Source organism: Phacochoerus africanus, chromosome 15, assembly GCF_016906955.1.
Source record: "Phacochoerus africanus isolate WHEZ1 chromosome 15, ROS_Pafr_v1, whole genome shotgun sequence".
Classification (NCBI taxonomy): domain Eukaryota; kingdom Metazoa; phylum Chordata; class Mammalia; order Artiodactyla; family Suidae; genus Phacochoerus; species Phacochoerus africanus.
The window spans coordinates 11,249,272-11,262,283 of NC_062558.1; the positions used below are offsets into that span (position 1 = coordinate 11,249,272).

At 43.4% G+C, this 13,012-nt stretch overlaps 1 protein-coding gene across 8 annotated transcripts in view; it reads left to right on the forward strand.

Moving 5' to 3' along the window:
* Positions 1-13,012, forward strand: part of PTK2B (protein tyrosine kinase 2 beta) — a 131,965-nt gene that overhangs the window by 81,051 nt on the left and 37,902 nt on the right. For all 8 annotated transcript variants that reach the window (XM_047761494.1, XM_047761491.1, XM_047761496.1 and 5 more), the window contains one exon: positions 12,523-12,701. In XM_047761494.1, the coding sequence (XP_047617450.1) occupies positions 12,523-12,701 (179 nt within the window). The remainder of the gene's footprint in view (positions 1-12,522; positions 12,702-13,012) is intronic.

A 13,012-nucleotide genomic window follows, 5' to 3' on the forward strand; every position in this document is an offset into this window, starting at 1 on the left:
TGAGGGTCCTGGCTTTAGCTTGGGAACAGTCTCGGATCCCTTTTCCAGAGATGCCTTTCTTTCCTCAACCACCCGTACACCTGCCACGGAGCCAAAGGGCTGTTAGACGTTCTTGGCAGCCAGGGCTCCCTCCTCTTCCCTCGGCCACCACTTGGCTGGCTGGGAATGGGATTCATGCCCAGGGTGCCAACTCCCAGTCACACTGGGAGAGTCTCCGGAGCCTCCAGCCAGGAACCCTTAGGCTCCATTTCAGGCTCTCAAATTTATGTCTCAATTATAGACTTCTTCAGTTAATTAATCCAGTGCCCTAGGATGGCTTGACCTTGAGCCATGCTTATCCCTTCTCTTCTGTCCACCCATCATGACAGCAGCCACAATTTACTAAGTACCTCCTCTGTGCTACTGTAAGGCTAAGCTCTTTACATGTCTGTAACCCACAGAAAGCTAGCCAGCTTGCTTTTCCCCTGAAGCCAGTCTCAGTAGTATCACATTCCGGAAAAAAAAAGTTAGTCTGTCATCTAAAACTAATTGGAAATCAATTTAAATCTTTACAGTAATTCCTTTGAGGGAAAATACCATTGAGAGATCACTTTCAAGATAAATAGCAAAATTTCTTACAATTTTTATAACCATTTCTTAATATCCAATTAGGTTGGCGGCAGCCCAAAAATATTTTTCCTTCTTTGTTCAAAAATTCCTAAAATCGGGAGTTCCCTTCGTGGCACAGTGGTTAAGGAATCCGACTAGGAACCATGAGGTTGTGGGTTTGGTCCCTGCCCTTGCTCAGTGGGTTAACGATCCAGTGTTGCCATGAGCTGTGGTGTAGGTTGTAGACACGGCTCGGATCCCGCATTGCTGTGGCTCTGGCGTAGGCCAGAGGCTGCAGCTCCGATTCGACCTCTAGCCTGGGAACCTCCATATGCCGCAGGAGCGGCCCAAGAAATAGCAAAAAGACAAAAAAAAAAATCCTAAAATCCAGCTCACGGGAGTTCCTGTCGTGGTGCAGTGGGAAAGAATCTGACTAGGATCCATGAGGACCCAGGTTCGATCCCTAGCCTCACTCAGTGGGTTAAGGATCTGTAGTTGCCATAAGCTGTGGTGTAGGTTGAAGACACGGCTCGGATTTGGTGTTGCTGTGGCTGTGATGTAGGCCGGTGGCTACAGCTCTGATTCGACCCCTAGCCTGGAACCTCCATATGCTGCTGGTGAGGCCCTAAAAAGAAAAAAAAAAACAAAAACGCAGCTCATGAAGGCCTTTGTCTTTCGCGCCTCTATTATTTATTGAAAAATCTATTCTTTTTTTTTTTTTTTTCCCTCAGACACTCCGCTTCTCCCAGTGTAAGTCAAATTCAACTGGGTTGGGGCTTGTCAGCTTCACACGCCCCCATTACCAAGTTCATATTACAAAAGCTCAAGAGTTGAGTGGTACATGGAACCCTCCTTGTGGGGGAGAGTGTCACATGTTTATAATTTTATATCTGCTCCTTTTATTTATACCATATGCTATCTTATCTAATCCCACCCAAAATTCCTGTAATGGGAGAGGCATTCTCCCCATTTTACAGATGAAGAAATGGAGGTTAGGTGACCTGGCCACCACCTCACAGTCTTGGCTAGATCCAGAAGACTCTAAAGCCTTGGTTGTGTCATTAATCACCACACTCCTGGTTTCTTGAACATTTTTTTAATGTAGGCCACTGCCTTTGTAACCCCAACTGGTTATCCAGAAAACTGGCTCCTATTCATATACTCATTCATTTTTTCCTCAAGTATTTGAGGATCTACTCTGTGCTAAGCACAGGGCTTGTGGAGGATAATATTGTATGCAAGGTTTGGCTTCTGACCTTGCATTTGAAAAGTTAAAAAGACAAACATCAACAATTGTTTCAGGGAGTTCCCATTATGGATCAGGGAGTCAAGGACCCAACATCGTCTCTGTGAGGATGTGGCTTCAATCCCTGGCCTCACTCAGTGGGTTAAGGATTCGGCATTGCCATGAGCTGCGGCATAGGTCACAGATGTGGCTCAGATCCGGTGTTGCCATGGCTGTGTGGCTGTGGCGTAGGCTGGCAGCTGCAGCTCCAATTTGACCCCTAGCCTGGGAACTTCCATATGCCACAGGTGTGACCCAAAAGAGAAAAAAAAAAAAAAAAAAAAAAACAGTTGTCTTAGTTCTAATGGTAAACGTCTGGACTTATTTCTTAGGACTGCTATAACAAACTGCCACAAACAGGGTGACTCAGAACAACAAAAACTCATTGTGTCACAGTCTCGTAGCTAGAAGTCCAAGACCAAGGGCCATGCTCCCTCTGAAACTTGTAGGAGAGCAGTTTTTGCTTGTGTCTTCCCAGTTGCTACTGTTCCTTGGCTCAAAGACATAGCACTCAAATCCTCCATGTTCACATGGCGTTCTCACTGAGGGCACGTCTCCCTTCATGTCCTAAGTCCCCTTTTTTATAAAGGCACCAATCATGCTAGAATTCCCTGGTGGCCTAGCGGTTAAGGACTCGGCGTTTTGTCATTGCTGTGGTGTGGGTTCAGTCCCTGGCCTGGGAACTTCCACATGCTGCAGGCATGGCCAAAAAAAAAAAAAAAAAAAAGACACTAGTCCTATTGGATTAGGGCCCACCCTAATTATCTCATTTTAATTTGATTAGTCTATAAAGACCCTATTTCCAAATAAGGTCACATTCTAAGGTATTGGCAGTTAAGATTTCAACACACCTTTTGGGGAGACTAAATTCAACCCTTAACAGCATCTTATAAGATGTTATGAGCAGACACCTTTGGAAAGCCAGGGGCAGAAACACACCTCATCAAGGCAAGTCAGGGAGGGGACCTCGGCATACTGATGGGCCTTCTAGGCTAACTGGCAGGTCACTGGGTGAGAGGACAGGAGGGGAGGGGCACCAGGCATCCTCCAGGTGGGACGAGCATGCTGGGCTTGGAGACAAAAGAGAGTAATCCTGGTCAGCAGGCGCTCAGAGCACATCACGGGCGAGAGCAGGCGATGAGATGGAAGGAACACTTGGAGGAAAATTCCAAAGAGTCTTTTATGCCTCCTGCTAAAGAGTTTGGATTTTATCTTATCATAGAGAGAGGACCCAGTGACAAAAGTCACCTGTTTAAATTTGCCCTCCAGGGAGTTCCCGTTGTGGCTCAGCAGTTGACAAACCTGACTAGTATCCATGAGGACATGAGTTCGATCCCCAGCCTCACTCAGTGGGTTAAGGATCCGGCATTGCCGTGAGCTGTGGTGTAGGCTTGGACCCCACGTTGCTCTGGCTGTGGTGTAGGCTAGCATACAGATCCGATTCAACTTCCATATGGCGTGGGTGCAACCCTAAAAAGACAAAAAAATAAATAAATAAATAAATTTGCCCTCCATCTCAAAGGGACATCCTTTTAAAGAGAATTTAAGCAGGGACTTTATACAACTAAGATTTGGAGTTCCTTGGTGGGATAGTGGTTAAGGACTCAGTGTTATCACTGCTGTAGTGTGGGTTTGATCCCTGGCCTAGGAACTTCCAAACGCCATGGGCATGGCCAAAATAAATACACAAATACATAAATAAATAAAGCTAAGTCTTCAAGTTATTAAAAATTTTAAATCCCTCATTTTTTAAAAAAAGAAGAGCATTTTGTTTTCATAAGCCAACAAGTACGGAGGGTGAGTGAGATCAAGCCTGGAAAGCAAATGAAGGCCAGTGATTCAGATGGGTTCCCAGCAAGCAGACCCCAAGATGAGCTTTGCAGGTGGAAGTGTGGGTGGGAACCCCACCTGGGGGAGGAACAAAGCAGGACAGGGCAGAGCTGAAAATTAGGCTGTGATGCAGCCATGCCCCAGGGGGCGCTGGAGCTGGGATGGCCCAGCAGAACTGTCCCAAACTGGGATGAAAGGCAGGGCCTTTAAACCCCTAATATGACCAGTCACTGGACACAGGCGGCTCCCAGTAAGGGGTGTGACTTCAGACAGCGTGGGCAATTCTGATGGAGGGAGCAGGGGGGTGCAGCTGTCATGTGGTTTCTAAAAACCCAGCCACTAACGTGAAATATGTTAATAAGCGCTAGGGAAAAAAAAAGTTTAGGTGTTTTATAAAAAAAAAAAAAAATAGGTGAACATAAGACAATCATGAGACCACAGAGATTACTAAAGAAGTTATAAAATGTGACTGAGGGACAAGAACTATGAGATCAAAATAACAGAAAAAGTGGCAAGAAACAGCCCCACACATATAGGCACTGAATGTTAGATATCCTGGTGAAATCCGGTTAGTGTTAAACCATACCTCACACTATATACACAAATCGATTTCAGATGAAAAAAAAAAATGTGACTCAGTTCCAACAAAAACATCGAGAATGTCGATTGAGCAATTAATTACTTGGGTAACCGTTTTTTCTTTGGAAATAAAATTATCCTGGCCTGGGGACAGGCATCTGGACCTGTCTCTTTGTTTCTGACCTAAAGAGGAAATGCCAGAGAATAGGGAGAGAGGTGAAGGCAGTGGGGGGGTCTTCACGCTATTTGATAAAGCAAAGAAATCAATGTGAGCCAAGCAGGAAGAAAAACCCTTGCAATCCCACTGTTTGCAAGAAAGCATTAGAAGCTGTGAGCCCTACCCTGTGTGGGGGCCCGCTTTTCAGGAGCCTTCGTGTGGGCGGAAGGAAGGAAAGGTTTTCTTGTAGCAAAAAAATAAGAATCCCCGGCTTAGCTAAGTAACAATTGATAAAACTAAGACAGCTTTTTTTTTTTTCTTTGCTATCATATTACATATGGCAATTTTGTGAGTAGGTAAACATCTTATTTTTAAAGCAACTTATTCAGAGAGGCAGGAATGTGGACTCATTAATGACACTTCTTGAGCTGTGGGCAGAGCGTCGACTTTGCTGTTCCCACCATTTGCGTGAGAAGCTGTGTGAATGTGAGAGAGTGGTAGTAAAGGGTGAGGGGGGAGGCAGGCCTGATGCAAAAAGTCTCCATAGTGAGTTGATGCCAAACCTCAAGTGCCTTTCTTTTAAACCGATTTCCCACCCCACTCTGGGGGCCCCTCCACTTAAGCCACTTTCTAGCACCACCCCTGAACAGAAGCTCCTTGAGGTGAGAGCTCTTTGTGTGTGCAATGAGGCTCCTGCTATGATTGCAGAGTGCGCATGTCATAGATACTTGCTGATGATTTGAGTGAAAGAATCTGCTGATAGTTTGAATGAAGGACCATCTGCAGCTTCCTATGACAAAGGCAGAGAATAGCAACAAGGAGGCTATGGTTCCAGGAGCTTGTCATCCTACTAAAAGTGTGTGTCCGAAAGGGGTCCACACCCTGGGCTTATGTGACTCCAAAGCTAGTGTTCTTTCTCTGTCACCTGTCGTTGAACACCTTGTTTTTCCCTAGGTATGGCTGGAGGATAGACACACTCTGCAGTGCAGTTCTGATCCAGTGCAATTGTGGAACTAGCACAGACTTTACAGGTTGAGGGCACAGTTCTCTACAAGACACCCTCCCCCAGACCTCAGTCTCCATCTCTGAAGTTCCCAGGCTATCCACACTTTTGACCAACTGGCCACAAATGTAGGGGTTCCCACTACCCCCCTTAGGTTCAATAATTTGCTGTAATAACTCACAGAACTCAAGAATATTCTATCTTGATGATTTGAATTTTATTATAAAGGATACGAATCAGAGCCAGCCAAATGAAGAAATACAGAGTGAGCTCTAGGAAGGTCCCAAACGTAAAGTTTCTATATCCTTAGGTCATGTCACCTTCCAGCTAGACTGATGTGACTCACCAACCAGGAAGCTTACCCCAGTGTCTAGAGTTTTTACTGGAGTTTAATGATGTAGGCATAACTGATTGAGTGATTAGATTGATTAGATCATTGGCCATGTAATTTGACTCACTCTCCAGCCCTCCTTCTCTCCCTGGAGGCCAGGCTGATTATCATGTGACTCAAAGTTCCAAACTTCTAATCACATAGTTGGTCTTTCCAGCAAGGCCGGCGCCCATCATGGGACTCTCTAGGGACCACTGTGAGTCACTTCGTTAGTATAAACCTCAGTGTGGTCCGATGCACCCACCAGGAACAACAAAGATACTCCTATCGCTTGGAAAATTCCAAGGGTTCAGAGGCTCCCTTCCCTGAAGCAGGGACAAAGACCAGCCAAATTCTTTAATATACAACATCCTTTCATCTGTAACCAGCAAGGGTGATGGTGGGTGGAGTAGCCATTTAGTAAAACTCCTTCTCCCCAGGAGCTTCAGTTTTCTTCCTCCAGGAAGAATGTCCTCCTAGGCAAAGTCTGCTCAGTACCAGGCAGCCTCCCATTTCATGTTTAGAAACCCCCCCAATTCCTCCTTACCTGAAACTGAAATCAGTCTTCCTATGGAAATCTCTGAAATGAAGAGTGTCCTAATAAATTCCCACCCCAGGGATCAAGAGTCAACCTGACCCCACCATCCCTCCAAGAGAAATCAGTTGGTTTTTAGAAGGAACCTCTGAAAAATTTTTGCACAAGTTATGCCCTGGAGAGTTTCACAAACCAAGGAGCTGTATTCAGTCCAGCTCAGAGACAATTTGTTCATTTGATATGGTACCTTTACTTCTCATGTGGCTGGGGATCTCCCTCACCAGAATCTCTCTTTTCATTTTGAAATATTTCAAACTTATACAAAGAAGGTGAAAGAACTGTCCAAAGAGCTCCCCTATCACCTTCCCCCAGATTCCTCAATTGTTCAAATGTATCCTTCGCCATATGTGGTCACTCTACGTCTTCATAAACACACACACACGTAATATGCCCACCATTATTATTCTCTTTCCGAACTATTTGAAAGTAAGTTGCAGCAATACTGCTCCATCACTGAAAACACTCTGGTGTTTATTTCTCCTGCACAAGGACACTTTTGTGTAGAACTCTACTGCGACCATCTAAATCAGGACGTCACCATTGCTACAAACAACACTACCATCCAAACCACAGAGGCCATTTAAGTTTCACCAACTGCCCGTGCAATGTCTACTTTTCCTGCTTGGTCCAGAAACACACTGCATTTAGCTGTTATATCTCTTTAGTCTCATCCAATCTGGAAGTTTCTGTCAGTCTCTGAGGAGACCCCTCACCCAGGGTTCATGATTAGACTCATCATGAACTCTTAGCAGGGATATCCCAGAAATGATGCTGTGCTCTTCTCACTATCAAGGTGGGAGGCGTGGTCTGTTTACCTTGTTTCAACACTAGTGATATTAACTTTGATGACCTGGTCATTTGCATCTGCCAGGTTCTCCTTTGTATTTGATTAGCGTCTGAAAAAAGATACGAGAAGACCATGTCAATATCCTAGTCACCATCAGACCACTACCCTCCAGCTTTATCATCCATTGATGAATCATGCCTGAACCTACCAACACTGAGTTGGTTGGCCAAATGGTGATTTTCTATTTCCATCCTTTCTTCCACATTTTCTTGTTAACAAGAAGAACATCCTCTTCTCCCCCATTTATGTATCTGTCTTAGAATCTATTTTATTCAGCAGATAAAATCCATTCCTAACATTATATATTTTAATGTTTAGGTTCTCCCATACTTTGTCCATTCCAGCCCCTTTAAGCTGATGTTGTTTCCTCGATATATGTCCCCAGCATTCTCTAAACACTTCCTTTTTTCTAGTATAAAGATATTCTAGGTTTATCTTGTACTTTCCTTCCCTAGCCCTAAAATCAGCCATTTCTCCAAGGAACCCTGCACCTGTTTAGTGGAGAAGGGTATTTGGAAAGTAAGACTGGGTACTTGGTACACAACTGACCATCAGGAGTGTCATTGGTCCTAGGCTTTCTCAGTAAATAAAGCACTCTCTCCCTCCACTCTACCTCTTTCTCCCCCCTCCACCTCCAAACCCTGAGTTCTCACCAATGCTTCTAATTCCACTCCCTCACCTAAGGGGCCTCTCTCCGTATTTCAAATAATTTCCCTGACATTAAGAAATCTTTTTTCCCACTATCCTTACTAAATTTATTCCTTTGCTCAATCCCCCCCCCCATATATAACCAATCTTCTAGCCAATTCAGACATCTCCACACCTGGCCCCACCTCCTCTTTTGCTCTGCTTCTGGCTCTGCAGCCACTGCCAATCCCTCATCTTCATTACTTTGACCCCTGGACAAACCATCACCTCCAAGGTATGGAAAAAGAAAAAGAGATAAAAAGGTAGCAGAAGAGGAAAGGAGAGTTTTTTATTTTGTTCTTCCCATCTTTCTTTGTTTTTACAAAAGCACCATAATCTACAAGATATTGCTGTGTTAAAATAATGCTAAGGTTTTTTTTTTTTTAATAGGCAGGTTCTGTCCTAAGGAATTTTATCTAATTGAATTCTCATAAGACTGTTCAAAATAGATACTGCTATTTTCTCTGTGTTATAAATGAGAAAATTGAATACAGGAGAGCTAAATATGTTGTCCAAGGGCAAACAGCTATTCAGTGGTGGGTAGATGGAGCACTATAGGGCTTGTACTTCTATTATTCTGTTGAATTATGGCTGTCTGTGATTTAAGGGAGCGCTCTACTCCCCTCCCCCAACTCTCTCCTATTTGTTCATTAACATAACAAATAGATTCCAAAAATGGTGGAATGGCTTGCCTGGACTAATCTTCTCATAGAAAACAATGACAAAACCTAAACAAACAAACAAAAAACCAAACTCTCTTGAAGGCTGTGGAGCAAGATCACAGCAAAGTAAAAGCTAAAGGAAAATATGCTCTGAGAGATGCCAATAAACATTAAAGATGAGCAAAAATGTGGAGACATGTATACCATGTTAAAGATTAGAAGACTGAGTGCTGGTAAATGCAGTTCCCTCCCACTCAGCTATAGATGTAATGTGATCTCAATCATAACTCAGCAGACATTTTAAATATAAAATGATAAACTAATTCAAAATGCATATGCAAATGCAGAGACCCAGAATAGCACAATAATGTTGGGGAGGAAATAGTGAAAGACTTATGTTATTTGACTTCAAGATCTCCTCTAAAGCTACAGTAGTGCAGACAGTGTGATGTTGGCTAGTGCAGACAAAGATCAATAGAACAGAACTAAGAATCCAAAAATAGACCTCAATGTATATGGCCAACTGATTTTGACAAAGACAGTAAAACAATTCAACTGGGAAATGAAAGTCAACAACCAGTGCTGGATAACCATACATCCTTATGAAGAAAAAAAGCTATTTTGACCCCTACCTCACACCATACACAAAAGTTAATTCAAGATGGATCACAGAGCTAAAGGTAAAAGTTAAAACTATAAAGCCTATAAAAGAAAATGGAAGAATATCTCCGTGATTTGGAGTCAGGCAAAGATTTCTCAGATAGGATGTAAAAAAATGCTAACTTTAAAAGAAAATTTTGATAAATGAGACTTTATCTACAGATGCTATTTAAGAAATAAATAACAGCCACAGAGAAGACCTGGAGAAAATATTCATAAAACATATGCAGTGTATTTTATCTAGAATGTGTCAGAATCTCCTACAACTCAGTTAAAACACATATGCACACAAAGTGGGCAAAGATTTGAACAAGTACTTTACAAAGGAGTATATATTAATAGCCAATAAGAAGGTGAAAAAGTGCTCAATATTGTTAGTCATCAAGGAAACGCAAATTAAAAACACAATATTTTGCTTACCCACTAAAATGACTAATATTAAAAAGACTTTTGGAGTTCCCATGTGGCTTGGTGGGTTAAGGGACTGGCATTGTCATCACTGTGGCTTGGGTCACTGCTGTGGTATGGGTTGTCACTGGAACTTATGCATGCCGTGGTTGTAACCAAAAAACAAAACAAAACAAAAAGACTTTTTAAAAAATTTATTTAAAAAAATTTTATGGCCACACCCACAGCATAATGAAGTTCCCAGGGTCAGGGATTGAATCCAAGCCACAACTGAGGCAATGTTGTATCCTTTAACCCACTTCACTGGGGATCGAACCTGTACCTCCACAGCAACCCGAGACACTGAACTCAGATTCTTAACCCACTGCACCACAGTGAGAACTCCACAAAAAAGACTTTTAAAACCAAATGTTGGTGAGGATGTGGAAATAGAAAATGGAGTAATCCTAGCAGTTTCCTATAAAGTTAAACATTCATCTACCTTTGACCCAGTCATTCTTCTCCTAAGTATTGTCTAAAGGAAATGACAACATACATACACAAAAAGACTTGTACATTAACGTTCATAGTAATTTTATTTACAATAGGCAAAAATGAGAAATAGCCTAGGTATTTAGCAACAGGGAAATGAATACAATATAGTAAATGATTCCATTTATATGAAGTTCTACAATTGGCAAAACTAAGTAAAAATGGGAAGAGAAAATCGTTGCCTAAGTGGGAATGTGCCATGAAGTTTAACCGAAAATGGATATGAGGGAATTTTCTGGGGATCTGGAAATATCTTAACTGGTATGTGGGTTGCACAGGTGTATTCCTGTGTCAAATTGTATAGCTAAAATTTGTGTGTTTAAATTAATAAAAATTTCACTGTAAAAGAAGAACTATAAAAATCGACAATAGTTGAGTGATGATTGAGGAGTAGACAGAGTTATGGAAGAAGCAAGAATGGCAGAATGTTGGTAATTGTTGAAGCTGGGTGATGTATACATGGGGGTTTATTATACTACTCTTTGGACTTCTATTTTCTTCATATATATTTGAAATTTTCAGTAATCACAGGGGTCCCAGTCCTGGGGAAATCAGACTTGTTTTAGTCACATAAGTTTCAACTTGGGCAGGGAAATCTCTAAATTTAAAAACACCAGAGCCTGGGACTCCAGGTTGGAAGTAAGGTGGGACTGATATGGGGGTTCTGGATAATATGACAAGATGACCAAGGGAACAAAGGAGGATAGAGGGCCAATAGTAAGAGACATGAGTGCTAATAATGATCTACCAGTCAACTTCAGAACCTTGAACTCTTCCTCTTGTCTGTGGACCTTTCACTCTAGGTGCTGTTTCACTCTAGGCACTATCACAGCCTTCTTCCTCATCCCAGGACTGAAGTTCTGATTCCTGTGCTGATTTACCTCGTTTTCCCCATGTACATCACAGAGCAACCACTGACTGCTCTGATGGGCATTTGCTTTCCTAATGGGGAGGGAAATTTTCAAGCTTAGGGTCTTTTAGTTTCATAACTCCATGAGGTTGAAGAGGGCTGGCAGGAGGCAGAGCTGGACTAAGACATGTGGGTGCCCAGGCAGAAGAATTAGTTGGTGTTCCTTCAAAGCAGCACTATTTAAATATTAGTTTGATGTTTCGTTAGTGAAAATAAGAAGAAACTGACTTTCTTCTAAGAAAAATGGCTTCCCCTTCTTTTTGTTCCAGTTAAAGAATTGATTTACTAAACTAGACATCTCCTTGGGAGGCAAGTTACAAAAACATAGTATCTAAATAATCCAGGGCCGCTCTTCTTCCTCATCAGACAGCACCCCCCCAGGCACTGTTCAGCCTTTGGGCTGGCAGTGTGTAGGCTGGGTGGCATGCATTGCAAAGATACTTGACAGAGATTGATCAGTGCCTGTGAGGTTTTTAATTTGCCTTTGAGCGTCCTCTCTACTCCATCAGGAGTGGTTGATTCTCCAGTTACGTGTGTAACCACATGAGAAACCTGAGTTAAAGTGGAACCAATATAATTTCAGAACTAGTCAAGACCTTACAGATGGGCTTCCGATAGCTGCCCATGGATTCTCTTAATCCAGCTCTGGCTGTAGGCCAGGAAGTTATGGCATCAGGCTGTGGGGTAGGCTGGCTTCTGGTCAAGAAAGCAGGAACAAGGAGGGCACTTAATTTCTTATCAACACTCTATTATGGTGGCCATACTTCTTGTGTGGGAATTATGCCACTTAATCTTTAATGCACGTCCTGCCCTCCTGTCATGCCCAGCCCACCCTCCCACTGAGCAGTTCAGTCTAATATAAGTCCTGGGAGTCCAGAGGCTAGGGCTCAAAATCCCAGTTTAATTCTATGAGCCGTGTGATCTTCATCACTTTCCATTTCAGCCAAATAGGGATGTAACACCTGCTCCCCTGTGTTGCACAGATTCAGTGGAATAATGTAGGCAAAGTGCCCAGGAGTGCCTAGTCCAGACCCTTAGTAATGCTGGCTGAATTGGAGAACACTGAGAGGGTGCTTCTTACATGGTGGATGCTCAGTAGTTTTTGATCGGTTTTTTCGTAATGAAATGCAGAAGCACAGAATCCAAGCTCTTTGCCTCGCTGTATTTCTCCTTTGCTTCTTCTCTCTCCTGTCAGTCCCTCCATCTCCACCTCACTTTGCTAACTTGTTCATTCATCACGTAGAGCCCACTGCATACCCCTCCTTGCACTAAGTGCTAGAGAATCAGAGATGAATAAAACATTAAGACGAAATCCCACCCTAGAGAATCCCACTTCCGGAGGCTGCATGAGATCAGTGGGAGCCTGGAAGGGCATACCTCTGAACCATGGCCTTCTCTTCTCATTTGTAGGAGGTCATCGCCTCCATCCTGCTGAGCGGGCGGATCGGGCCCAACATCCAGCTAGCTGAGTGCTATGGGCTGAGGCTGAAGCACATGAAGTCAGATGAGATCCACTGGCTGCACCCACAGATGACAGTGGGTGAGGTGCAGGACAAGTACGAGTGTCTACACGTGGAAGCTGAGTGGAGGTAGGAGAGGAGCCCTGGGCTTTCCAATGAGGGGGGGTGTAAGTGAGGAGTGGGGACGTCCTGAGGAGTCCTTCCATAGAGCCCTTCCCAACCTCAGAATATTCTAGAAAATCTGAGTGGCATTTTAAGTGGGTCCTTCTGCAGCGTCCAGCGCCTGTATTTGCCAGGACCTAACATGAGCTCACAGCACATCCTTGTTCCAAGATGGATATCTTGGCATATCCCTAGACAGGATGCTGTTGGGGCTGTGGAAGAGGAGGAACAGAAATGTATGGAGGAGGGAGAGCCAGGCAAGGGCTGCCCTGTGAACC